The sequence below is a fragment of the Chlorocebus sabaeus genome, chromosome 9 (genome assembly GCF_047675955.1).
Source record: "Chlorocebus sabaeus isolate Y175 chromosome 9, mChlSab1.0.hap1, whole genome shotgun sequence".
NCBI lineage: Eukaryota > Metazoa > Chordata > Mammalia > Primates > Cercopithecidae > Chlorocebus > Chlorocebus sabaeus.
Genome location: NC_132912.1, coordinates 21,555,216 through 21,579,743, shown reverse-complemented (window position 1 = coordinate 21,579,743; position 24,528 = coordinate 21,555,216). Strand labels below are relative to the sequence as shown.

The window sequence follows — 24,528 nt, the reverse complement described above, 5'->3', positions numbered from 1 at the left end:
TGACCAACATGGTGAAACCCCATCTCTACTAAAAATACAAAAATTAGCTGGGTGTGGTGGCGGGCACCCTGTAATCCCAGCTACTCAGGAGGCTGAGGCAGGAGAATTGCTTGAACCTGGGAGGTGGAGGTTGCAGTGAGCCGAGATTGCACCACTGTACTCCAGCCTGGGCAAAAGAGCGAGACTCCATCTAAAAAAAAAAACTAAACTAAACTAAACTAAACTGAGCTAGGCGTAGTGGCACACACCTGTAGTCGCAGCTACTAGGGAGGCTGAGGCAGGAAAATCTCTTGAACCCGGGACACAGAGGTTGTAGGGAGCAGAGATCGCACTACTGCACTCCAGCCTGGGTGATAGAGTGAGACTCCATCTCAAAAAAAAAAAAAAAAAAAAAACGAAAGTAGAACTGCTTTGGACTTGCTAACAGTAACACTAACAGCTAAAAGGCAGTAGAGAAATACCTTCAAATTCTGAAGGAAAATGATTTCCAACCAAAAATTCTATGTATTCTGTCAAACAATCAAGTAAGATAGCAATCTCATTTTATTAACCATGCAAACCCTAATTTATTTCTCATGTGCCTTTTCCTATGAAGCTGCCAGAAGATGTGCCTTCTTAAATATAAAGAAACAGGGGAGTAGGGGGCTAAAAAACAGGGAATCCAATATAAGCAAGAAGAAAATGCCAAGATAATGGTGAAGGGATGTTCCAGTATCTATATAGCAAACCTAAAGAGCAAACAGTCCAGATGGGAGCAAGCAGATGGTACCCAGAAGAAGGTCCCTGGTTTAAAAAGGAAAGGAAGGGGGAGGAGAGTAAGACAAGGGAAAGTAAGAGGAGAGAGGAAAGAGGGAGGAGGAAGGGGTAAGGAAGAAGAGAGAAGAATAAAATCAAAGAGAGGAAAAAGAGGAGAGGGAAAGAAGAGGAAGAAGAAAATAAACAGGAAAGATGATAAAAGGAAGGAAAGGAAAAGGGAATCTATAAACTACCTAATACAATAACCACGCAGATTATTTAAGCAAGCAATGAGAGAGGCCAGGCGCGGTGGCTCACGCCTGTAATCCTAGCACTTTGGGAGGCCGAGGCAGGTGGATCACCTAAGGTCAGGAGTTCGACACCAGCCTGGCCAATATGGTGAAACTCCCTCTCTACTAAAAATACAAAAACTAGCCGGACGTGTTGGCGCCTGTAATCCTTGGTACTCAGGAGGCTGAGGCAGGAGAATTGCTTGAACCCAGGAGGTGGAGGTTGCAGTGAGCTGAGATTACCTCCACTATACTCCAGTCTGGGTGACAAGAGCAAAACTCCATCTCAAACAAACAAACAAAAAGCAGTGAGAAGATATATAAAGATATAAAGATTTAATCTTATAGCCTTAGGAAAAAAAAAAAAAAAAAACGAGGAAAGTTGAAATACAGGACAAATATTAATTACAGAGAAAAAAAGAAAAATTAACACCAGAAAGTAATAACACTGCTGTATACTTTTGTCTTCGAAATTAGCAAAAACCAGGAACAGTAGCTCATGCCCGTAGTCCCAGTACTTTGGGAGGCCAAGACTGGAGGATCCCTTGAACCCAGGAGATCAAGACCAGCCTAGCAACATAGTGAGACCCTATCTATACAAAAAATTTAGAAATTAGACAGGCATGGTGGTGTGTACCTGTAGTCCCAGCTACCTGGGAGGTTGAGGTGGGAGGATGACCTGAGGTCAGGAGTTCGAGACCAGCCTGGCCAACATGGTGAAACCCCGTCTCTACTAAAAATACAAAAATTGCCCAGGCATGGTGGTGCATGCCTGTAATCCCACCTACTTGGGAGGCTGAGGCAGGATAATCGCTTGAACCCGGGAAGCAGAGGTTGCAGTGGGCTGAGATCACACCACTGTACTTTAGCCTGGGCAACAGAGCGAGACTCTGCCTTAAAAAAACAAAAAGAGAGAGAGAGAGAGAAACCATTAGACTTATTAAAAAAAAAAAAAGTCTAAACACAAAAACAGAATAAACAGATACACCATATGCTAGGCAATTTATCAAAGTATATCTATGTTTTCAACTCTCTTACTAGTTTTGTAGGCAGGTTAGAAAAGAATACAAACAAGTATTAAGCACCTACATCATTCCTGCCCTTATGCTAGGCTTTTCTCACATTAAAAGGAAAAGGAATTCAAGAAACAAGCTAGTAAAACTGGCTGTGTTATCTATGATGGTAAGCACCAAATCTGTTAATTTTTGAAAACCACCTCTTTGAAAGCTATAGGAACTTAGGATATTATGCTGAATTTAAAATCGAATACTAGATTATGAGTCAGCAGTAACGAAAAAAAATTTAGTAAATGTTCAACTTTAAAGACATTCTATTTAAAGTGTACAGGCTAAAAAGCTTGTACAGAAATAAAAAAGTTATTTGTATTATGTAAAAAAATATATATATATAATCTGAGTACTTTTTGGTACTCACCCTGGCTTCTTGCAATTAGAAATCAAAGATAAGTTGGCCGGGCACTGTGGCTCACACCTATAATCCCAGCACTTTGGGAGGCTGAGGCAGGCAGATCATGAGGTCAGAAGTTCGAGACCAGCCTGACCAACGTGGTAAAACCCCGTCTCTACTAAAAATACAAAAATCAGCCGGGTGTGGTGGCGCGCACCTGCAATCCCAGCTACTCAGGAGGCTAAGGCAGGAGAATCACCTGAACCCCTGAACCCGGGAGGCAGAGGTTGCAGTGAGCTAAGATCACACCACTGCACTCCAGCCTGAGTGACAGAGCAAGACTCCATCTCAAAAAAATAAATAAATCAAAAATAAATCTGAAAACAATTTTTAATTGTTTTCACATAATTTTTAATTATGTGAATAAAGGTAAATCTCCAGGTGTCAGAAATAAAAAAGAATTTTAAAGCTAAATGAGGCCAGGCACGATAGCTCACGCCTGTAATCCCAGAACTTTGGAAGGCCGAGTCAGGCAAATCACTTGAGGTCAGAAGTTCGAGACCAGCCTGGACAACATGCAAAACCCCATCTCTACTAAAAATACAAAAATTAGCTGGGCTTGGTGGTGCCCATCTGTAGTGCCTCAGGAGGCTAAGGCAGAAGAATCGCTTGAATCCAGGAGGCGGAGGTTGCAGTGAGCTGAGATAGCATCACTGCACTCTAGCCTGGGTAATGGCAAGACCCTGTCTCAAAAACAAACAGCTAAAGGAATCAGTATTAATTGAAGCTGAGGCAGTTAACGAAGCTATCAGAAACAATACTTTAGAGGGTAGGACTGACTATGACAGCAACATAGACTAAAGATACGGAGAAAAGCTCTAACTGGGTTCCCTACACAAGGACAAGAGCTGATAAGGGCCCATGTCATAACAGGAAGAGACTCTAGAAAAACATGCCCTGGACTACTAAGACTAGAGAAGCTGCACAGAAATTAGATGCTTGCTCCAGACATGAGTAGACGAGTCATTCTAGAAATCCAAGGGGATGCTGAGAGAAGGTATGGGGCCCAAAATCCATTATCTAAAGGATGCAGAAATTCAAGTCAAGAAAAAAACTTAAGAGACTGGCCTGGAGCAATGAACCCCATTAGGCAAACTGTAACAGATTCTGCAGCTACCAATCCCAGTCCATTTTCTCCTTCTTCCCTACTAACAAAACTCTCACTTTAACCAGTTTATCAATGGGTCCAACTTTATGACCGCATTTTGCAGGCTCCATAACAATTAAGAGCCAGTAAAAGTAAACATAAATTGTTGAGCGGAGCCTCAAGAATTAATTTAAGAGTACAACTCAGGGCCAGGCGCGGTGGCTCACGCCTGTAATCCCAGCATCTTGGGAGGCCAAGGAGGGCAGATCACCTGGGGACATGAGTTCGAGACCAGCCTGGCCAACATGGTGAAACCCCATCTCTACTAAAAATACAAAAATTAGCCAGGCGTGGCGGCGCATGCCTGTAATCCCAGCAACTCGGGAAGCTAAGGCAGGAGAACCCGGGAGGCAGAGGATCACAGCCACCGTGCTCCAGCCTGGGTAATAGAGCAACACTCTCTCTCAAAAAAAAAAAAAAAAAAAGAGTACAACTCAGTTAGAGAAGCACACTCGAACCTTACTCTCTCCCCTTTCTCCCCTTCTTTCTGCCTGGAACTTATTTTGTAGTCACAATGACTGCAGTTCCAGCTGCTGTGCTTTGACCATGGGATAACCCTGAATATGAAAACTATGCACTAAGGACAATACAGTAGGAAGAAAGAAAAAGCATACTCCCTAATGACTTAAGAGAGCTGTCATAAAAGCTTCAAAATGTCTTTCACTTTTAAGTAAAAAAATAACTGGCCGGGGACAGTGACTCACACCTACAATCCCAGCACTTTGGGAGGCCAAGGCAGGCGGATCACGAGGTCAGGAGATGGAAACACAGTGAAACCCCATCTCTACTAAAAATACAAAAAATTCGCCAGGCATGGTGGCAGGCACCTGTAATCCCAGCTACTGGGGAGGCTGATGTAGGAGAATTGCTTGAATCCAGGAGGTGCAGGTTGCAGTGAGCCGAGATTGCGCCACTGCACTCCAGCCTGGGTGACAAAGCGAGACTCCGTCTCAAAAAAAAAAAAAAAAAAAAAAAAAAAAAGGAATAACCTCCTGACTTTAGAAACCATTATAATCTGGTCAGCCAAATACAATTCTTAAAAGACAGGGAGCAAAGGCAAAAACCCCACAGTGACATCTTCACAACTCATGGTAGAGGAACAGCAATCCCAAGAAAGACAACTCCACCTGAAGATTAGCTTGCAGTCAAAAATTGCACAATATATGAAGACGTCTATCACCAGAGTTAACAAATGAAAGAATTCCAAAATCTGAGAATCTTTACAATAACTATGTTTTAAATGTTCAAATTAAAAAACTGAATATAATTCTTCAAACAATAAAGCAAGATACCCTGAAAAAAGAGACAAATTGAAAAATAAAATCACACAAAAATTCTAGAAATAATTTACTCAGAAAAAAATTAATTCATTGAATTAAAAATAAGCATAAATCTGAAGACAGAGTTAAAGATACTATCCATAATGCAAAGATAAGATAGAAAGGCCGGGCACTGTGGCTCACGCCTGTAATCCCAGCACTTTGGGAGGCTGAGGTGGGCGGATCACGAAGTCAGGAGATCGAAACTATCCTGGCTAACACAGAGAAACCCCCGTCTCTACTAAAAATACAAAAAATTAGCCGGGTGTAGTGGCGGGCACCTGTAGTCCCAGCTACTCGGGAGGCTGAGGCAGGAGAATGGCGTGAACCCGGGAGGCGGAGCTTGCAGTGAGCTGAGATCGCGCCACAGCACTCCAGCCTGGGCAACAAAGTGAGACTCCATCTCAAAAAAAAAAAAAAAAGATAAGGTAGAAAACACGAAAAACAAATTAAAAGACACGAAAAACAGAATGAAAATCTCAAACATACACCTAAAAGTTCTAGGAAAAAAGTTAATGAGAAGGTTACAGTATTTGAAGAGATAGAGTAGAATATAAAAAATGGAAGGACACTGAGTCCTCAGAATGAAAAAGCAGACCAAGTCTCAAACAGGATAAACAAACTCAAAAGACTGTTTATCAACCAACAGACACCAGAAGACAAACTAGAATAAAATCTTTAGTTATAGGAAAATAGTTATTATCAAAGGATTCAAACTAGCTCCCGAGAGAGCAAAATAATGAAATTCGTAGACACAAAAAGACTAATATAGCTTTCTTTCTTATTACGTACTAGCCTCAGACCCTGAGAAAAAATACCAAAACCTTCAAAAGAAAAAAAATGAACCCATAAACAAGGAAAATAAAAGGCTAGGTTGAACAAAAACATCAGTAATATTAAGCCTAATTATAAATAACTTTTTTTTTGTAAACACATTATTATTTAAAAGATTCAAAGTAAGACACACAGTGGCTCAAGCCTGTAATACCAGCACTTTGGGAGGCCGAAGAGGGAGAATCACCTGAGGTCAGGAGTTCAAGAACAGACTGGCCAACATGGTGAAAACCCGTCCCTACTAAAAATATAAAAATTAGCCGGACGTGGTGGCATGTGCCTGTAGTCCCAGCTATTCGAGACGCTGAGGCATGAGAATCACTTGAACCCATGAGAATCACTTGAACATGAAAAGGCGGAGGTTGCAGAGAGCCAAGATCACACCACTGCACTCCAGCCTGGGCAGCAGTGAGACTCCATCACCAAAAAAAAAAAAAAAAAAAAAAAGGAGCAATTCCAGCTAATCAGAAGGCTAAAGTGAGAGGATCACATGAGCCCAAGAGTTTCAGACCAGCCTGGGCAACACAGTGAGACCCTATCTTAAAAAAAAACACAAAACAAAACAGTAGAATAATAAAGACAACAATACAACAATAACACAGATTGTGCAAGGGAAAAAGAACAAAGGGAATCAAGGCATCCCAAGGACCTTCGCTTTGTTGAAAAGGAGTACGGATATTAAGACTCAGAAAAACATTAAGTATGCATGTTAGAACTTTTAAGTGCAATCACTAAAAGAAAAGAAACAGAGCATATGACCTCCAAATCACCACACAATTAAAATAAAAGAATGAAGGGGTCAGGCGGGACAGCTCATGCCTGTAATCCCAGCACTTTGGGAGGCCAAGGCAGGAGGATTACCTGAGATCAGGAGTTCGAGACCAGCCTAGCCAACATGGTAAAAACCCCACTTCTACTAAAAATACAAAAATTAGCCAGGAGTAGGACTGGGCACAGTGGCTCATGCCTGTAATCCCAGCACTTTGAGAGGCCCAGGCAGGCAGATCACCTGAGGTCAGGTGTTCAAGACCAGCCTGGCCAATATGGTGAAACCCCATCGCTACTAAAAATACAAAAATTAGCTAGGAGTAGGGCCAGGCATGGGGGTTCATGCCTATAATCCCAGGACTTTGGGAGGCTGAGGCAGGCAGATCACCTGAGGTCGGGAGTTCGAGACCAGTCTGACCAACATGGGGAAACCCCATATCTACTTCAAAATCAGCCAGATGTGGTGGTGCATGCCTGTAATCCCAGCTACTCCAGAGGCTGAGGCAGGAGAATAGCTTGAACCTGGGAGGCGGAGGTTGTGGTGAGCCAAGATTGCGCCATTATACTCCAGCCTGGGCAATAAGAGCGAAACTCCATCCCAAAACAAACAAAAACAAAAACAAAAAAATTCACCGGGCACCCGTAATCCCAGCTACTCAGGAGGCTGAGGCAGAAGAATCGCTTGGACCCAGGAGGCAGAGGTTGCAGTGAGGTGAGATTGTGCCACTGCACTCTAGCCTGGAGGACAAAGACCCTGTCTAAAAAAAAAAAAATTAGCCAGGAGTGGTGGGGTGTGCCTGTAGTCTCAGCTACTCGGGAGGCTGAGGCAGGAGAATCGCTTGAACCTGGGAGGTGGAGGTTGCAGTGAGCAGAGATCGCACCACTGCACTCCAGCCTGGGCCACAGAGTAAGACTCCATCTCAAAAAAAAAAGCAAACTAGAATATTTAAAATCTAAAATGTCCTCTCTGCCCAGGAACGGTCATTCACACCTGTAATCTCAGCACTTTGGGAGGCCAAGGCAGGAGGGACTGCTAGAGCCCAGGAGTTCGAGACCGGCCTGAGCAACATTATAAAACCCAGTTTCTACTAAAAATACAAAAACTAGCCAAGCATCGTGACACATGCCTGTAATCCCAGCTATTCAGGAGGCTGAAGCACAAGAATCACTGGAACCCAGGAGGCAGAGGTTGCAGTGAGCCGAGATCACACCACTGCACTCCAACCTGGGTGAGGGAGCCGGACTGTCTTGAAAAAAAATTAATTTTTTAAAATTCCTCTGTACCTCATCAAAATTATATCAGTAGATAAAATTTCTAGTAAGTCACTTCAGCCTGCAGTAATTCAGAATAAATGCTCACTAAATAAAAAATAGGTCGGGCATGGTGGCTCACGCCTGAAATCCCAACACTTTAGGAGGACAACACAGAAGGATCTCTTGAAACCAGGTGTTCGAGACCAACCTGGGCAACATAATAAGACCTTGTCTTTATCAAAAATTTTTAAATTAGCGGGACATAGTGGTACGTGCCTACAGTCCTAGCTACTCAGGAGACTGAAGTGAGAAGATTCCTTGAGTCCCAGAGTTCGACGTTGCAGTGAGCTAAACTCGCACCACTGATTCCAGTGTGGGCAAAGAGCGAGACCCTGTCTCTAAATACATAAATACAAAAAAAGTCATGAGAAAGTGTGTTTAATTTTCTATTTTGGGAGACAGGGTGCTTTTTCTAAATAATGAATGTCTATCTACAAAGAACTTCCCTTAAAAACCAAACTTTCCTCAACCTCATTTCCTCTCATTTTTCTCTTTCCTTATATTTTCCACACAACAATCAAATCCTCTACGTCTTCCATGCCCTATAACCAGGGTTCTACCCAAACAAAGAAGCTGTATTGGCTGTTTCAAAAACTTTTCTTAGCCCTTCAGCATTCCTGGCAGCACCGTTACTACCAACTTTTCTTTCCTGAACACCTAGTTGTCTCTGTGGCTGTCTCTGTGGTGACTATACCTTTTAGGTTGTTTTCCTGACAGTTCCCTATCAATCCTTGGTAATCAGTTCTCTTACTCTCCCAAATGTAAACATTTCTCCTCTCTAGAAAAAAAAAAAGGCATGTGGTTCCCAGTTTTCCCTCTATGCAGCTTCAACTCTGACTTCACTCTGTAACTGTATCCTAAATTTCCAATACAAAAATCTTTTTTTCTTTTTTTTGAGATGGAGTTTCGCTCGTTATTCAGGCTGGAGTGCAATAGCGTGATCTTGGCTCACCACAACCTCCGCCTCCCAGGTTCAAGCGATTCTCCTGCCTCAGCCTCCCAAGTAGCTGGGACTACAGGCATGTGCCACCATACCTGGCTAATTTTGTATTTTTAGTAAAGACGGGGTTTCTCCATGTTGGTCAGGTTGGTCTCAAACTCCCGACCTCAGGTGATCCGCCCGCCTCGGCCTCCCAAAGTGCTGGGATTACAGGCATGAGCCACCACGCCTGGGCTCCAATACAAAAATCTTAGCAGCATCAAAACCAACATGCCCAAAACAGGTCTTTCTTTACTCTTCACTTGCTCTCCTTTCTCTACTACAACTGCTCTAATATTTTTTAATGGTATCACCATTAATGAGTGAGCACCTTGATATCTAAGAATCATCTTTGATTATTCCCTTCCCTTTACCTAATATCCATTTCTGTCATTTCATCCTTCAAAATGCTCCCTTCTTTTCTACTCCCTTTCTATTCCCACATCTTTATAGTAGTAGCATCCTAAATCCATCTCTAACCTTCCCTTTCAAGTTCATTCTATATAGCACCAATTTACTTTTCTGAAAATGCTCCTTTACTTTTCTGAACCTTTACTGCTCAGTATCTGTCAGGGTACTGCCAGGTCATAATCCCCCTTCCCTGAGAAGTGAACTATCTCCAGTCCACAGAGTTCTTCCTCTGTCTGAGTAACTTGACCCTATTGTCTCACCATAGCAAAATGGTCCAGAGTTAGGTACCTCATCCAAGCCAAACCAAAGTTGGGTTTTTGTTTTATTGTTTCTTAAAGGAACATGAGATTGGGACCAAATTTACTCGCTTTTGAGACAGGAGATGGAAAAGGGGATCAGGAGCTGAGCTATCGTCATCTTTCACCAGAGGAGGCAGCATGGTGGTTAAGAGGTAACATAGTGGTTAAGAGCTTAATCACATCCCAGACTCTCATAAAACATCTGTTTCTCTTAAAACTATAGTATCCTTACCCGTAAAATGAGAATAACATCCACCTCATAGATGTGATAGGATGCTTAAATGAAATAACTGGCAAAAAAACATTTAGCACAGTATGTGGCATATAGTAAACACTTAAAAAGTTAGCTACTCATTGTTGGAACAAGTAGCACAGTAAATCTGCAGAAAAAAAGAATGGAAGCAGGTATGCAGACGAAAGTAGAAAAAAGATTCCTAAGACTAATTCAAGTCCCTTTCTGGGTCAAATACATTTCCATGTTAGGGTTCTTGGCTCCTGTGTCCTTATAAGACAATGCCCTTTCTTTGCTTATCTGTTTCTTACAAAGCACCTGCCTTTTATAATTATACACTACAGGCCGGGCACAGTGGCTCACAATGGTAATCCCAGCACTTTGGGAGGCCGAAGCAGGCAGATCACCTGAGGTCAGGAGCTTGAGACCAGCCTGACCAACATGAAAAAACCCCATCTCTACTAAAAATACAAAACTTAGCTTGCCGTGGTGGCACATGCCTGTAATCCCAGCTACTCGGGAGGCTAAGGCAGGAGAATCGCTTGAACCCAGGAGGCAGAGGTTGCGGTGAGCCAAGATCATGCCATTGCACTCCAGCCTGGGCAACAAGAGCTAAACTCCGTCTCCAAAATATATGTATATATATAACACACGTATATTTTATATATATATATATATATAAAAAATCACACACTACAGGAATGTAGAAAAGGTTATGCTTTTGCCTCTTCTTTAAAAATCCATGGCCACGCAACGTGGCTCACGCCTATAATCCCAGCACTTTGGGAGGCTGATGTGGGTGGATCACCTAAGGTCAGGAGTTCAAGACTAGCCTGGCCAAAATGGAGAAGCCCTGTCTCTACTAAAAACACAAAAATTAGCCAGGCATGTTGGCACGTGTCTGTAACCCCAGCTACTGGGGAGACTGAGGCAGGAGAATCGCTTGAATCCGGGAGGCGGAGGTTGTGGAGTAAAAATACAAAATTTAGCCGGGCATGGTGGCAACTGTCTGTAATCCCAGCTACTCTGGAGGCTGAGGCAGAAGAATTGCTTGAACCTGGGAGGTGGAGGCTGCAGTGAGCCAAGATCACGCCATTGCACTCCAGCCTAGGCAACAAGAGCTAAACTCCATCTCCAAAAAATATATATATGTATATACACAATATACATATATATGTATGTACATATGCATATATACATAATGTATATTACAAAGATTGTGGTGAGCCGAGATCGCGCCATTGCACTCTAGACTAGGCAACAAAAGCGAAACTCCGGCCGGGCGCGGTGGCTCAAGCCTGTAATCCCAGCACTTTGGGAGGCCAAGACGGGTGGATCACGAGGTCAGGAGATCGAGACCATCCTGGCTAACACGGTGAAACCCGTCTCTACTAAAAAATAAAAAAAAAACTAGCCCGGTGAGGTGGCGGGCGCCTGGAGTCCCAGCTACTTGGGAGGCTGAGACAGGAGAATGACGTGGACCCGGGAGGCGGAGCTTGCAGTGAGCTGAGATCCGGCCACTGCACTCCAGCCTGGGAGACAGAGCAAGACTCCGTCCCCAAAAAAAAAAAAAAAAAAAAAAAAAGTGAAACTCCACCAAAAAAAAAAAAAAAAAAAAAACTAGCCAGGCATGGTAGCAGGCGTCTGTGTCTGTAACCCCAGCTACTCTGGAGGCTGAGGCAGGAGAACTGCTTGAACCCAGGAGGCGGATGCTGCAGTGAGCCAAGATCGCGCCACTGCACTCTAGACTAGGCAACAAAAGCGAAACTCCGCAACAAAAGCGAAACTCCATAACAAAAAAACAAAAAAAAAAACTGGCCAGGCATGGTAGCAGGCATCTGTGTCTGTAACCCCAGCTACTCTGGAGACTGAGGCAGGAGAACTGCTTGAACCCAGGAGGCGGATGTTGCAGTGAGCCAAGATCACGCCATTGCACTCCAGCCTGGGCAACAGAGTGAAATTTCGTCTCAAAAAAAAAAAAAAAAAAAATCCTTAATGTCACCCACATCCCACCAAATGATGTTAAAATAAAATGCCCTCCCACAAAAACTTCTTTTTCTTAAAGAGACAGGGTTTCACTTTGTCACCTGGACTAGTGTGCAGTAGTGTGATTATATCTCATTGCAACCTCAAACTCATGGGCTCAACGGATCCTCCTGCCTCAGCTTCCCACATAGCTAGGACTACCACCACATGTGGCTAATTTTTTTTTTCTTTTTGTAGAGATAAGGTGTCACTATGTTGCCCAGGCTGATCTCCAACTTAGGTGTGATCTCTCACCTTGGCCTCTCAAAGCACTAGGATTAGCCGGGCGCGGTGGCTCAAGCCTGTAATCCCAGCACTTTGGGAGGCCGAGATGGGTGGATCAGGAGGTCAGGAGATCGAGACCATCCTGGCTAACCCGGTGAAACCCTGTCTCTACTAAAAAATACAAAAAAACTAGCCGGGCGAGGTGGCGGGTGCCTGTAGTCCCAGCTACTCGGGAGGCTGAGGCAGGAGAATGGCGTCAACCCAGGAGGCGGAGCTTGCAGTGAGCTGAGATCCGGCCACTGCACTCTAGCCCGGGCGACAGAGCAAGACTCCGTCTCAAAAAAAAAAAAAAAAAAAAAAAAAAGAAAGAAAGAAAAAAGCACTAGGATTACAGGCACAAGTCATGGCACCCAGCAGCATCTAATATACTTTTTTTTTTTTTTTGGAGACACTTTCATTCTTATGCCCAAGCGGGAGTGCAATGGCACGATCTCAGCTCACTGCAACCTCTGCCTCCTGAGTTTGGGCAAATCTCCTGCCTCAGTCTCCCAAGTAGCTGGGATTACAGGTGTATGCCACAATGCCCAGCTAATTTTTTATATTTTTAGTAGAAACGGGGTTTTACCATGTTAGCCAGGCTGATCTCAAACTCCTGACCTCATGTGATCTGCCTACCTCAGCCACCCAAAGTGCTGGGACAGGCTTGAGCCGCTGCACCTGGCCCTAATACACCTTTCAAGATAACTACTTTATTCACATTGACACTTTGACCATGTCCTTAGAGAGAATAAAAGAGAAGCAGGTAACAAGTGGCATTTGAGGCAAATGATGCTGGCATTCTGACACTCCCTATTCATTATCTTCTCTCTCTTAATACCCACCTTAATTTCTTATCTCTTCTAGCCTTCAATCTACTCTGACACCCCCCGGAACAGCCACATCTCCTTGTCAGTGTTTACTAATAAACCATAGGTTCCACTGTGTAGTGACCTATTCACCACAAACCATAACATGACACAAAAAAAAAAAGTCAGAGTAGCTCTATAAAGAATGGCCATGCGTGGTGGCTCAAGCCTGTAATCCCAGCACTTTGGGAGGCCGAGACGGGCGGATCATGAGGTCAGAAGATCGAGACCATCCTGGCTAACACGGTGAAACCCCGTCTCTACTAAAAAATACAAAAAAAAACTAGCTGGGTGAGGTGATGGGCGCCTGTAGTCCCAGCTACTTGGGAGGCTGAGGCAGGAGAATGGCATAAAACCCAGGAGGCGGAGCTTGCAGTGAGCTGAGATCGCCCCACTGCACTCCAGCCTGGGTGACAGAGCGAGACTCCGTCTCAAAAAAAAAAAAAAAAAGGTTTCACCAAGTCCCCAACTTTCTATGATTGATTTCATCCTCCATTTGCTAAATCCCATTAGAGTAACAGCTGTAATTCTACTAAAGTGCATTCTCACACAGAACCGAAACATACCATCAGAACTATAAAAAAATTGCTCTGGCCAGGCACGGATGCTCACACCTGTAATCCCACCACTTTGGGAGGCTGAGGTAGGAGGACTGCTTGAGCTCAGGAATTCGAGACCAGCAAGACCTCATTTCTAATAAAATTCAGGCCGGGCGTGGTAGCTCACGCCCATAATCCCAGCACTTTGGGAGGCCGCAGCAGGCAGATCACCTGAGGTCCGGAGTTCGAGACCAGTCTAGCCAAGATGGTGAAACCCCATCTCTAGTAAAAGTACAAAAATTAGCTGAGTGTGATGGCAAATGTCTGTAGTCCCAGCTACATGGGAGACTGAGGGAGGAGAATCGTTTGAATCCAGGAGGCAGAGGTTGCAGTGAGCGGAGATGGCGCTACTTCACTCCAGCCAGGGCGACAGAGCAAGACTGTTTAAAAAAACAAAATTAGCTGGGTGTAGCGCTGCAGGTCTATAAGTCCCAGCTACTTAGGAAGCTGAGGCAGGAGGATCACTTGAGCTCAGGACTTCAAGGCTGTAGTGAGCCATGATTGCGCCACTCCACTCCAGCCTGGAGAACAGAGCAACACTGCCTCAAAATAATAAAATAAAAATAGCTCTGAGACTCAACGTACTTTTATAAGCTACTCAAGCATTATTTCTTTTTTTTTTTTTTTTTTTTTTTTTTTGAGACGAGTCTCGCTCTGTCGCCAGGCTGGAGTACAGTGGTGCGACCTCAGCTCACTGCAACCTCTGCCTCCCAAGTCCAAGCAATTCTCCTGCCTCAGTCACCCAAGTGGCTGGCATTACAGGTGCACACCACCACACCCAGCTAATTTTTGCATTTTTAGTAGAGGTGGGGTCTCACCATGTTGCCCAGGCTGGTCTCAAACTCCTGACCCCAGGTGATCCAACCACTTTGTCCTCCCACAGTGCAAGGATTACAGGCATGAGTCACAGCACCCAGCTCATTATTTCTACTGGTCAAAAATTGCCCAGGCAAATACAAAAGCTTCTGCTTTTGCCATATGCCTAGGTAAAGAAGCTGTAATGTTTGTTTTCTGCCTTCAGTCTAATTCCATAATCACCATCAAAAGAAAGGACTTGCTATAACAAGACGTCTTAGAATAAATAATACATCGATAAACATAGTAAGATTTAAAAAAAGGAACTATCACATTTTAAATGGTAGTATGTTTGCATAACTAACAAAAATAAAATCTATTTCTGATATTTCCAGAAATGCAAATGGGAAAAATGCTTGTGGCCACAAAGGATAAACATACCTCCCTCATTTTGTTTTTTGTGAGATAGTCTCTCACTCTGTCACCCAGGCTGGAGTCATGGTTCACTGCAGCCTCAACCTCCCAGGCTCAAGCAATCCTCCTGTCTCAGCTTTCAGAGTAGCTGGGACTACAGGTGGAAGCCACCACGTCCAACTAATTTTTTTTTTTTTTTTTTTAAACAGTGCCACTCTGTCACCCAGGCTGGAGTGCAGTGGCACAATCTTGGCTCACTGCAACCTCCACCTCCCTCATTCAAGTGATTCTCCTGTCTCAGCCCCCAGAGTAGCTAGACTACAGATGCGCACTGCCATATCCAGTTAATTTTTTGTATTTTTAGCAGAGATGGGGTTTTACCATGTTGGCCAGGCTGGTCTCGAACTCCCGACCTCAAGTGATCCGCCCACCTCAGCCTCTCAAAGTGCTGGAATTACAGGCATGAGCCAACTAATTTTTAAAATTTTTCTTTTGTAGAGACTAAGTTGACCAGGCTGGTTTAAAACTCCTGGACTCAAGCAATCCTCTGCCTCGGCTTCCCAAAGTGTTGGGAATACAGGTGTGAGTCACTGCGCCCGGCCTATCTCCCTTTTTTTTTTTCTTTCCTGAGAGTCTTGCTCTGTCGCTCAGGATGGAGTGCAATGGCGTAATCTCAGCTCACTGCAACCTCGCCTCCCAGGTTCAAGCTATTTTCCTGCCTCAGCCTCCCAAACAGCTGGGATTATAGGCGCATGCCACCACGCCCAGCTAATTTTTCTAACTTTTTTTTTTTTTTTTTTGAGACAAGAGTCTGGCTCTGTTGCCCAGGCTGGAGTGCAGTGGCCGGATCTCAGCTCACTGCAAGCCCCGCCTCCCGAGTTCACGCCATTCTCCTGCCTCAGCCTCCCGAGTAGCTGGGAGTACAGGCGCCCGCCACCTCGCCCGGCTAATTTTTTTTGTATTTTAGTAGAGACGGGGTTTCACCGTGTTAGGCAGGATGGTCTCGGCCTCCCAAAGTGCTGGGATTACAGGCTTGAGCCACCGCGCCCGGCCAACTTTTTTTTTTTTTTGAGACGGAGTTTTGCTCTTATTGCCCAAGCTGGAGTGCAATGGCGCCATCTCAGCTCACTGCAACCTCTGCCTCCCGGGTTCAAGCAATTCTCCTGCCTCAGTCTCCTGAGTAGCTGGGACTACAGGTGCACGCCACATCCAGCTAATTTTTGTATTTGCAGTAGAGACAGGGCTTCACCATGTTGGCCAGAGAGGTCTCCATCTTTTGACCTCGTGATCCTCCCGCCTTGGCCTCCCAAAGTGCTGGGATTACAGGTGTGAACCACTGCACCCGGCACCTCCTTCATTCTTATAAGAGGTTTACAAAAGTTCTGAAATAAGGTAGCCACCCAAGTAAACAACAACAACAAAAAATATTATTATGTTGGTTTGCCAAAGGGAATGAATGCCTGAAATCAGTGACTGTTCAAAGTTAAACTATACACCCAAAGATACAGTAAAAAGAATATGATAGTCACTGAAATTACTGTTTTTTTCCCATTAAACAAAACCTAACAGAATTAACAATGTAACTTTCTTATGTTTCTATTTCCACTATATTTTAACTATGATTTGCCAGAGAAACCTTCAAACTTCAAGCTTTCTTGATTCTGTAACTAGTTAACAAAGTCCAAATATGACTACATATTTCTATGTTTTCAAAGTATCCAAAATATACTCACTTGATTCCATTTGTTTTTCAGTTTTACAAAATCTGTTTAATACTCCAAGTCAATATTTGTCCTAAATTATCTCTTACATTATGATATCTGAAGAAATGACGGACAACCCCGCAAACTACAACAGGAGTGCAGTTCCTAATTTCCAAAGCTACTCACTAAAGTTTAATGTTTTTGATAAATAGTCCTTACCACTCTGGCTGCTCTCTCCTGAGATTCACATTTCCTGCAAAACCATGGTCCAGTGGGTACTTGAACGATGCCATAGCAAGCTGTTGAAAAATGAAATGTATTAAAATGTTAAGATTTGAAGAACTATGGAAAAATCAAATACCCTTTCAAAGCCCTATTAATCTACCTGTCACCATTCAAGTAAACTACCTCTTTACAAAGTAAAACAGTTCATATCCTATTTATCACATATACAGCTTACTTAATTAAAAAGTAAAAATTTTAAATGCAACTCTTTTGTGTTACCTCATCTAAACAAATCAAGGCTGGGTGCAATGGTTCATGCCTGTAATCCCAGCATTTTGGGAGGTGGAGGTGGGAGGGCTGCTGGAGCCCAGGAGTTCCAGAACAGTCTAGGCAATACAGTGAGACTCCATCTCCATTAAAAAAAAAAAAATTTTTTTAATTAGGCCAGGCGCAGTGGCTCACACCTGTAATCCCCGCACTTTGAGAGGCTGAAGCAGGCGAATCACCCGAGGTTGGGAGGTGAAGACCAGCCTGACCAACGTGGAGAAACCCTGTCCCTACTGAAAATATAAAATTAGCCAGGCGTGGTGGCACATGCCTATAATCCTACTACTCAGGAGGCTGACGCAGGAGAATCACCTGAACCCGGGAGGCAGAGGTTGCAGTGAGGTAAGATGGCACCATTGCACACCAGCCTGGGCAATAAGAGTGAAACTCCGTCTCAAATTTAAAAAAAAAAAAAAAAAAAATTAGCTGGGCATGGTGGCATGTGCCTATAGTCTCAGCTACTCAGGAGGCTGACCTAAGCCTGTGAAGTCAAGGCTGCAGTAAGCCATAATCACACCACTGTGCTCCAGCCTGGGCAACACAGGGAGACACTATCTCAAAAAAAAAAAAAAAAAAAAAAGTATGTTTATTTCTAACTACATAATGATGTGAATGCTCCAAATGATCTAAGTATACATCACAAATCTAATCACAGTCTTGTTTTAAAATTGGTTTGCAGGCTGGGCATGGTGGCTCAAGCCTGTAATCCCAGCACTTTGGGAGGCCGAGACGGGCGGATCAGGAGGTCAGGAGATCGAGACCATCCTGCCTAACATGGTGAAACCCCGACTCTACTAAAATACAAAAAAAATTAGCCGGGCGTGGTGGCGGGCGCCTGTAGTCCCAGCTACCTGGGAGGCTGAGGCAGGAGAATGGCGTGAACCCAGGAGGCAGAGCTTGCAGTGAGCTGAGATCCGGCCACTGCACTCCAGTCTGGGTGACAGAGTGAGACTCCTTCTCAAAAAAAAAAAAAAAAAAATTGGTTTTCAAAGTTAATAATTAGCTCAAAACTGAAAATTTTCCAAAATTCTAAAAACACTAATAACCAAGCAGACTTTTGTATGAGCTTGCTAGGCAAAAATCTGAAAATATCTTAAATATTGGAAAGCATTTAAAGAATATAAATTCAGGTCGAGCACGGTGGCTCATGCCTGTAATCCCAGCACTTTGGGAGGCCAAGGCAGGCAGATCACCTGAGGTCAGGAGTTCGAGACCAGCCTGGCCAACATGGTGAAACCCCGTCTCTACTAAAAATTTTTTAAAAATTAGCTGGGCAAGGTGGTAGGCACCCATAATCCCAGCTACTTGGGAGGCTGAGGCAGGATAATCAGTTGAACTCAGGAGGCGAAGGTTTCATGGAGCCGAGATCATGCCACTGCACTTCAGCCTGGACAACAAGACCAAAATTCCATCTCAAAAAAAAAAAAAATTAGCCAGGTGTAGTGGCGGTGCCTGTAGTCCCAGCTAATCAGGAGGCTGACACAGGAGAATCACCTGAACCTGGGGGGTAGAGGCTGCAGTGAGCCAAGACTGCCCCATTGCATTCCAGCCTGGGCAACAGAGGGTGTCTCTGCCTCAAAAAAATATAAAGAGAGAGAGAATATAAATTCACAAAGCGGAGTACTACCCCCTGTATGATCACGGCAGAACATGAATTCAGTATAACTTTTTAAAACTCCAACTAGTTAAACTTCTCCAAAAGCTAAACTTCTATTTCCTATTAAACATTTGTAGGACCAGGCAAGGCAGCTCATGCCTGTAATCCCAGCACTTTATGAGACCAAGGCAGGCAGATCCCTTGAGTTCAAAAGTTCGAGACTAGGCCAGGCGCAGTGACTCGTGCCTGTAATCCCAGCACTTTGGAAGGCCAAGGCGGGCAGATCACCCTGAGATCAGGGGTTCAAGACCAGCCTGACCAACATGGAGAAACTCCATCTCTACAAAAAAAATACAAAAATTAGCTGGACATGGTGGTCCATGCCTGCAATCCCAACTATTCGGGAGGCTGAGGTAGGAGAATCACTTGAACCTGGGAGACAGAGGTTGCAGTGAGCCGAGATGGCACCATTGCACTCCGGCCTGAGCAACAAGAGCGAAACTCCGTCTCCAAAAAAAAAAAAGTCGAGACCAACCTGGGTGATGTGGTGAAACCCCATCTCTACCAAAAATGCAAAATTAGCCGGACATGGCTGTCCTGGCCTGTGGTCCCAGCTACCGGGGAGGCTGAAGTGGGAAGATGGCTTGAGAGGTCAAGGCTGCAGTGAGCTGTAATAGCATCCTGCATGCCAGTCTGAGTAACAAAGTGAGACCCTGTCTCCAAAAAAGAGAATTTGTAAAATGTGTCTGACTATAAATGTTCTATCAGTCAAAAAACACGGCATAGGTATCAAAAACACGGCATAGGTATCCAAAACACAGCGTCAGTGCCCCAAAACTTTATTCAGGTGTACTGCTACGAAGGAAAATTTAAGATTTCAATGAAAATTTTCTATACTGAAAGACAGAAATTACTATCAAATTTTGATAGTTTATCATCCAATTCATAAAAAATAGCCTTCAAAATGCCAGTGAACACGAGATGACCTTAAAATCAGTATCTGGTTTTGTCACACATTGTACTCACTCCCTAAAAAAGCAAGACATGCAACTTTGCTCTTCTTTAAAAGTCTATGGCCAGGCGCAGGGGCTCACGCCGTTAATCCCAGCACTTTGGGAGGCCGAGGCAAGAGGATCACCTGAGGTCTGGAGTTTGAGACCAGCCTGGCCAACATGGCGAAACCCCGTCTCTACAAAAAAAAATAAGAAATTAGCCAGGTGTGCTAGGGTGTGCTTGTTATCCCAGCTACTCGGGAAGCTGAGGCAGGAGAATCAATCGCTTGAACCAGGGAGGCGGAGGTTGCAGTAAACTGAGATGGCGCCACTGCACTACAGCCTGGGTGACAGAGCAAGACTCCGTCTGACAGAGCAAGACTCCGTCTCAACAAAACAAAAAGTAAAAAAATAAAAGTCTGGGAACAACAGCATTCTCAGAGTAAGTTAGTTCACTACCTCAGAATCATCACCACTGCATCTAAGTCTCCCTTCCCAAGTGTGACATTCGTTTCTCTACAAAATGCACTTTAGCACATGTTCAAATTTTTCTGTCTTCCCTTTGGTGGTAGTCCTTTCCAATAGACGACTAAAAATATCTGCATCACTTAATGCCAGATTCAGAAATGCGAAAGGACATGGAGCCACCAAAAAAGAACGTAGACTGTTTTGTCCTGGATTCCTTACCACGGGAAATGGGGACAAGTCGGCCACTTCAAAGGCCAGAAAAGTATCTTATTAGTGTCCTCGGCCTTTTTGTATATCCAAAAGCCTCACCAACTGTTAACAACCAGAAATAAACTAAGAGGCTCCCCAAAAATCACTTAGCACCGCCACCTCTTCTCTTCAGCCACTTAGGCTAGTGGTGGCCTGCCGCGGCCACCCCACAGGCGCTGCAGCAGCCCCGCCATTCCCGCACGGTCAGCAACGGACTCTGCCATCTCCTCCGCAGGCAGCTACCGGGCGGCGGCGGTAGGGCCCGAGCCTGGCTCGGGGTGCAACGGGCCCCGCATCCCTACCCATCTAAAGAGGCGAGGCGACTCCCGGCCTCCCCGCCCTAGCGCCCAGTTCCCGAGCCCGTCTCCACGCCACAGGAAGTCTGCAAACACTGCGGCAGACAGGCGGCGGCAGGCCAGAGGAGAGAAGGGCGCTCCACTCTCCCAAACCCACCCCCCATGGCCCCAGCGACCCCAGGAGGGGCGCGCGCCGCCCCCCCCCCCGCCCCCAACCAGCCCGGATCTCGAGGGCGCGGCCGCCGCCCTGCCCCGCCCCGCCGAGTCAGCAGCCCCCGGCCCCAGGCACAGGCGGCGGCCGAATGACACTTGAGTGAGAGCGGAATCACATGACAGTCCGGGCCACACGCACTTTCTCCCACATGCGCGGCCCACACCCCCCGCGCCCTAGCGCGGACCCTCCGCGTCCCTCCCGCGGCCGCGGCACGGGGCAGGGGCGCCGACGGTTGCGGCCCAGGTTGGGGCGGCGGTGACCGTTGGACGAAGGCCGGCGCACCCCGGCGGGCGGTTGGGTGTTTACCTTGATGCACCGCGACGCTGCAGCCGTGCCCGTCGCAATAAACCAGCGGGTTCTCGGCCCAGCCTCTCTCGTCTGAGCAAACGCAACAGCCTCCAATCATCTCCTTCATACTATGGGAGACCTCGTCCTCCAGTGACACGGGCCGGTCGCTAGAGACCATCTAAGAGGGAGTTGGGGGGACCATTAAAAAACACATGCAAGGCGATTAGTACTTCCCCCCCACACACAGCCCCCCGCGCCCGCCCCGGCGTCCCCCGCCCGGCCCGGCCCTGCCGCCCACCGCTCGCTCACTCGGGCTTTGCCGCTCAGTCACTCACGTTCCGCACAGGAGTCAGGAGCCATGTCCTTGCTGATTCCCCCCACCTCCCCTCCACCGCCTCCTCCGCCTCCTCCTCCTCCTCAGCGTCTTCCCTCCCCACCTCCACCCGGCCGCTAACGCGGGCGCCCGGAGAGGGCACACATAATCAAGTAGGCCTCCGCACAGGCGCACTGGGGGGGCTCCCGCTGGGCCAGGGGTAGCAAGGGAGGGGAAGGGGGCTGCGCTTCCTCCTCCGAGCGTCACTCGGCGTGCGCGCCCGCCCTGCGGCCGGCGTGAGGGAGGAGGCCCGGGCGAGGCGAGCCCTGCGTGCGCGCCGCCGTGGCCGGCCGGCTGCCCCTGGCCTACCTCTGGGGCCCCGTCCCCCTCCCCCGCGCCGTTCGCCGCCGCCGAGGTGTGCTAGGGGTGGGCGCGAGGGGAGCCGGCGGCGCGCGGAGGCCGGAATGAGCCGACGCGAGGGCGCGGGGGCGCGCACGCGGGGGCGGGGACGTTAGGGCCGCCCTCTGCAGCGCTGGTGGCGCGGGCCGCGTGTGCTAGTCGGGAAGAGGCCTGGGAGGTGGCGGGGGAGGCGGACGACCAGGGCTGGGAAGGGGTTTTCTCAGAATCGCCAGAGGGGCCTCCCCGGGGGGCATCATCTCCCTGCCCTGGGAACCTACCTGCCGGCCTTTTCCTCCAGGACTGGCCCGTGGGTAACGAGGGTGGGGCGAGTGTGCCAGCTCCCATGAAGGGTGTAATGAAGCATGGCTTCCTGCAGTTGGCCGCGCTAACTTCACAGGGCTGCCGCAGCCTCTCCACCCATTAAATTCACGTCCTGGACTCTTCCCAAAGTTCTCCCGCTGGAAGTCCTACAAATCTGCCGCCCATTTACGCACTACATGGGCCCCAGTGGCAAACGAAAGTGCATCACAGGCTGAAGGTCAAAAGCCCGGGTTAGGGCTGCACTCGGAGAGGGAACACCAAGGAGCCCCTCAGCTCGCTGTGCAGGACAAATGGTTGTTTATCAGGAATTAGCAATATAGTATGATGATCTGGAAAATGCAGTTGTCCTACACCAAAAGGAAGAAGGAACTCTAGCCCTCCTAGTCAGTCGCTAAAAGATAATTAACGCCATCAGACAGTGGCGTCCAGTTATGATGGAGGATTCCTCTGATCCGGGTCTTTTCTCCAAATTTACACTTGGAAATGTGAGGTCATTTAAAAGTGGCAGAAAGATGAGAGCTCCCACCTCACAAACAAATGGAAAATGGATTAGGCCTATCTGCATAGATTAATTAGCTGGATACTGAGCAGTTTTAAACTAAAATCTTCCACTGTCGCCCTGTTCCTTATGCATCCGTATAAGCCTAATATTGATGTTTAAGCAAAAAATGTCTAATTAGAAAAGTTTAGCATGAAATCAGAATTATGTATAGATTGTTTAAATGACAAGCCCAGTTAAAAGGCGAATTCATGACTTTTGATTAATACGTTGCAGTTACAAAATGGTTCTTTCTCAGGAATTCGCATTATAAATGTGCTGATCTGGAAGATGCACTTTTGCAGTGCTAAAGCATAGAGAATCCAAGTTCTCCTAGTCGGTCACCAAAAGATAATATAATGGTTTGGGCTTTAAAAGCCTTCTAAATGTTCTTCTGATAAAGGGGGGAAGAAAAGGTATCATGACTGTTTTTCTATTTCAAATTGCTAGAAATCTGTGCAAGAGTAATAATAGGTATACAGCACAATGAGAGCATATATAGCAAATTCAGAGGTTTTAAAAGCTGAAATATACAAAGTAATGGCAATTAAAACGTACACTAAAACAATGAGAATTCACATAGTGCATTTAGAAAAGGTGACTATAAGACTACATAATGTGAATTCTTTTTTGGGATGGGACAACAATACACTTCTGGATATATAATAATTATATTTTTTTAACTGCCTTAAAAATGTATAAAAGTAAAACGGCCTTCAAACAAAACTATACTGTTTTGTGTATCTTAACCATATATTTTATCTTCACCCTTATACAAAGGACACCAGCTCAATATCCAAGTCCTGTTCAGACTCTTACTATAGAGCAATTTTGAGTTAAAAATCAGTGTGAAACTTCCCCTCCCAAACACTGCAGCCAAGCCTTAATCCATTAAATTATTTAAAAATACATTTGTTTTATTTTTAATGCATTGGAGCTTAGTTCTTGTGAAGGAATGAATTTGTATGTAAAGAAGGATGGGTACCTTGCCCTATTCTTTAACAGTTAAAATAAATGTAAGTAAACACTTGCTATTTCCTAAACAAAACAAAAAAATTTTTCATTTGTAAGAGGTTTCAGACATTTTTAAAGATAGGGAAAATATATTATTTCATAACAGGCCTGTATATAAACAATACTATCTGAAACAAATTTTGTTAAAGATGTATACATAAGTGTTCACAAAATATAATTCAAATTATTCAAAACAAATTTTAACATACGTTGAGTATGAAAAGTATATGAAAAAACATGCGTGTAAATAACGTATGTTGTTTCGTACGTTGAGTATGAAAAGTATATGAAAAAACATGCGTGTAAATAACTCATTTTCATTTTAAGTCATGTACCAGATACCAAACTTTTTCTTATATATCTGAAGTATAATATTTTGTATATTTCAATAAAATGTTAAGTGAAAAGGAAGAAAAGCAGACAGTATAAAACAGTAAAACAGTTCAAATATGCAATTAATTATTCATTCAGTAAATATTTATTGAACATTTACTGTGTACTAGGGACTGTTTTGGATATGGGGAATATAGCAATGAAAAAGTTGTATTTGTCCTTTGTGAGACATATATATATAGTCATATATGTAACAATTGGCTGAATATGCTAATTTTCCTACCTCAAAATGGATAAAACTTGTAATTACATTGGCAGAGTTGTTAAAGTGCAAGTATGCTTTTTTAAAACACTTAGCAATATGAAAATAAATTACCATAGGAGTTATAAAATAACTGTAAAAAAGAACAATTTCAGTCATAAAATGTACCTAAAATTTTATATTCTCAAAATATTTTATATTCTCAAAATATCCTTCAAAAAAGTATATGTA

General features: G+C 45.0%; 1 protein-coding gene across 16 annotated transcripts in view; it reads right to left on the bottom strand.

The window, feature by feature from the left end:
- Nucleotides 1-22,193, bottom strand: part of LOC103237988 (protein AF-10) — a 212,535-nt gene extending 190,342 nt beyond the window's left edge. For 4 of the 16 annotated variants that reach the window (XM_008002466.3, XM_008002467.3, XM_073018778.1 and 1 more), the window contains exons 1-3: nucleotides 21,427-21,713; nucleotides 21,136-21,295; nucleotides 16,681-16,760 (exon numbers count right to left, since the gene is read on the bottom strand). In XM_008002466.3, coding sequence (XP_008000657.1) covers nucleotides 16,681-16,760; nucleotides 21,136-21,295 — 240 coding nt within the window. In that variant the 5' untranslated portion in view covers nucleotides 21,427-21,713. Of the gene's footprint in view, nucleotides 1-1,813; nucleotides 1,920-16,680; nucleotides 16,761-21,135; nucleotides 21,296-21,426; nucleotides 21,720-22,107 lie in introns of those variants that run through there. The other 12 variants (XM_073018776.1, XM_037983391.2, XM_008002469.3 and 9 more) reach the window with 8 other exon arrangements.
- Nucleotides 22,194-24,528: the final 2,335 nt, after the last annotated feature.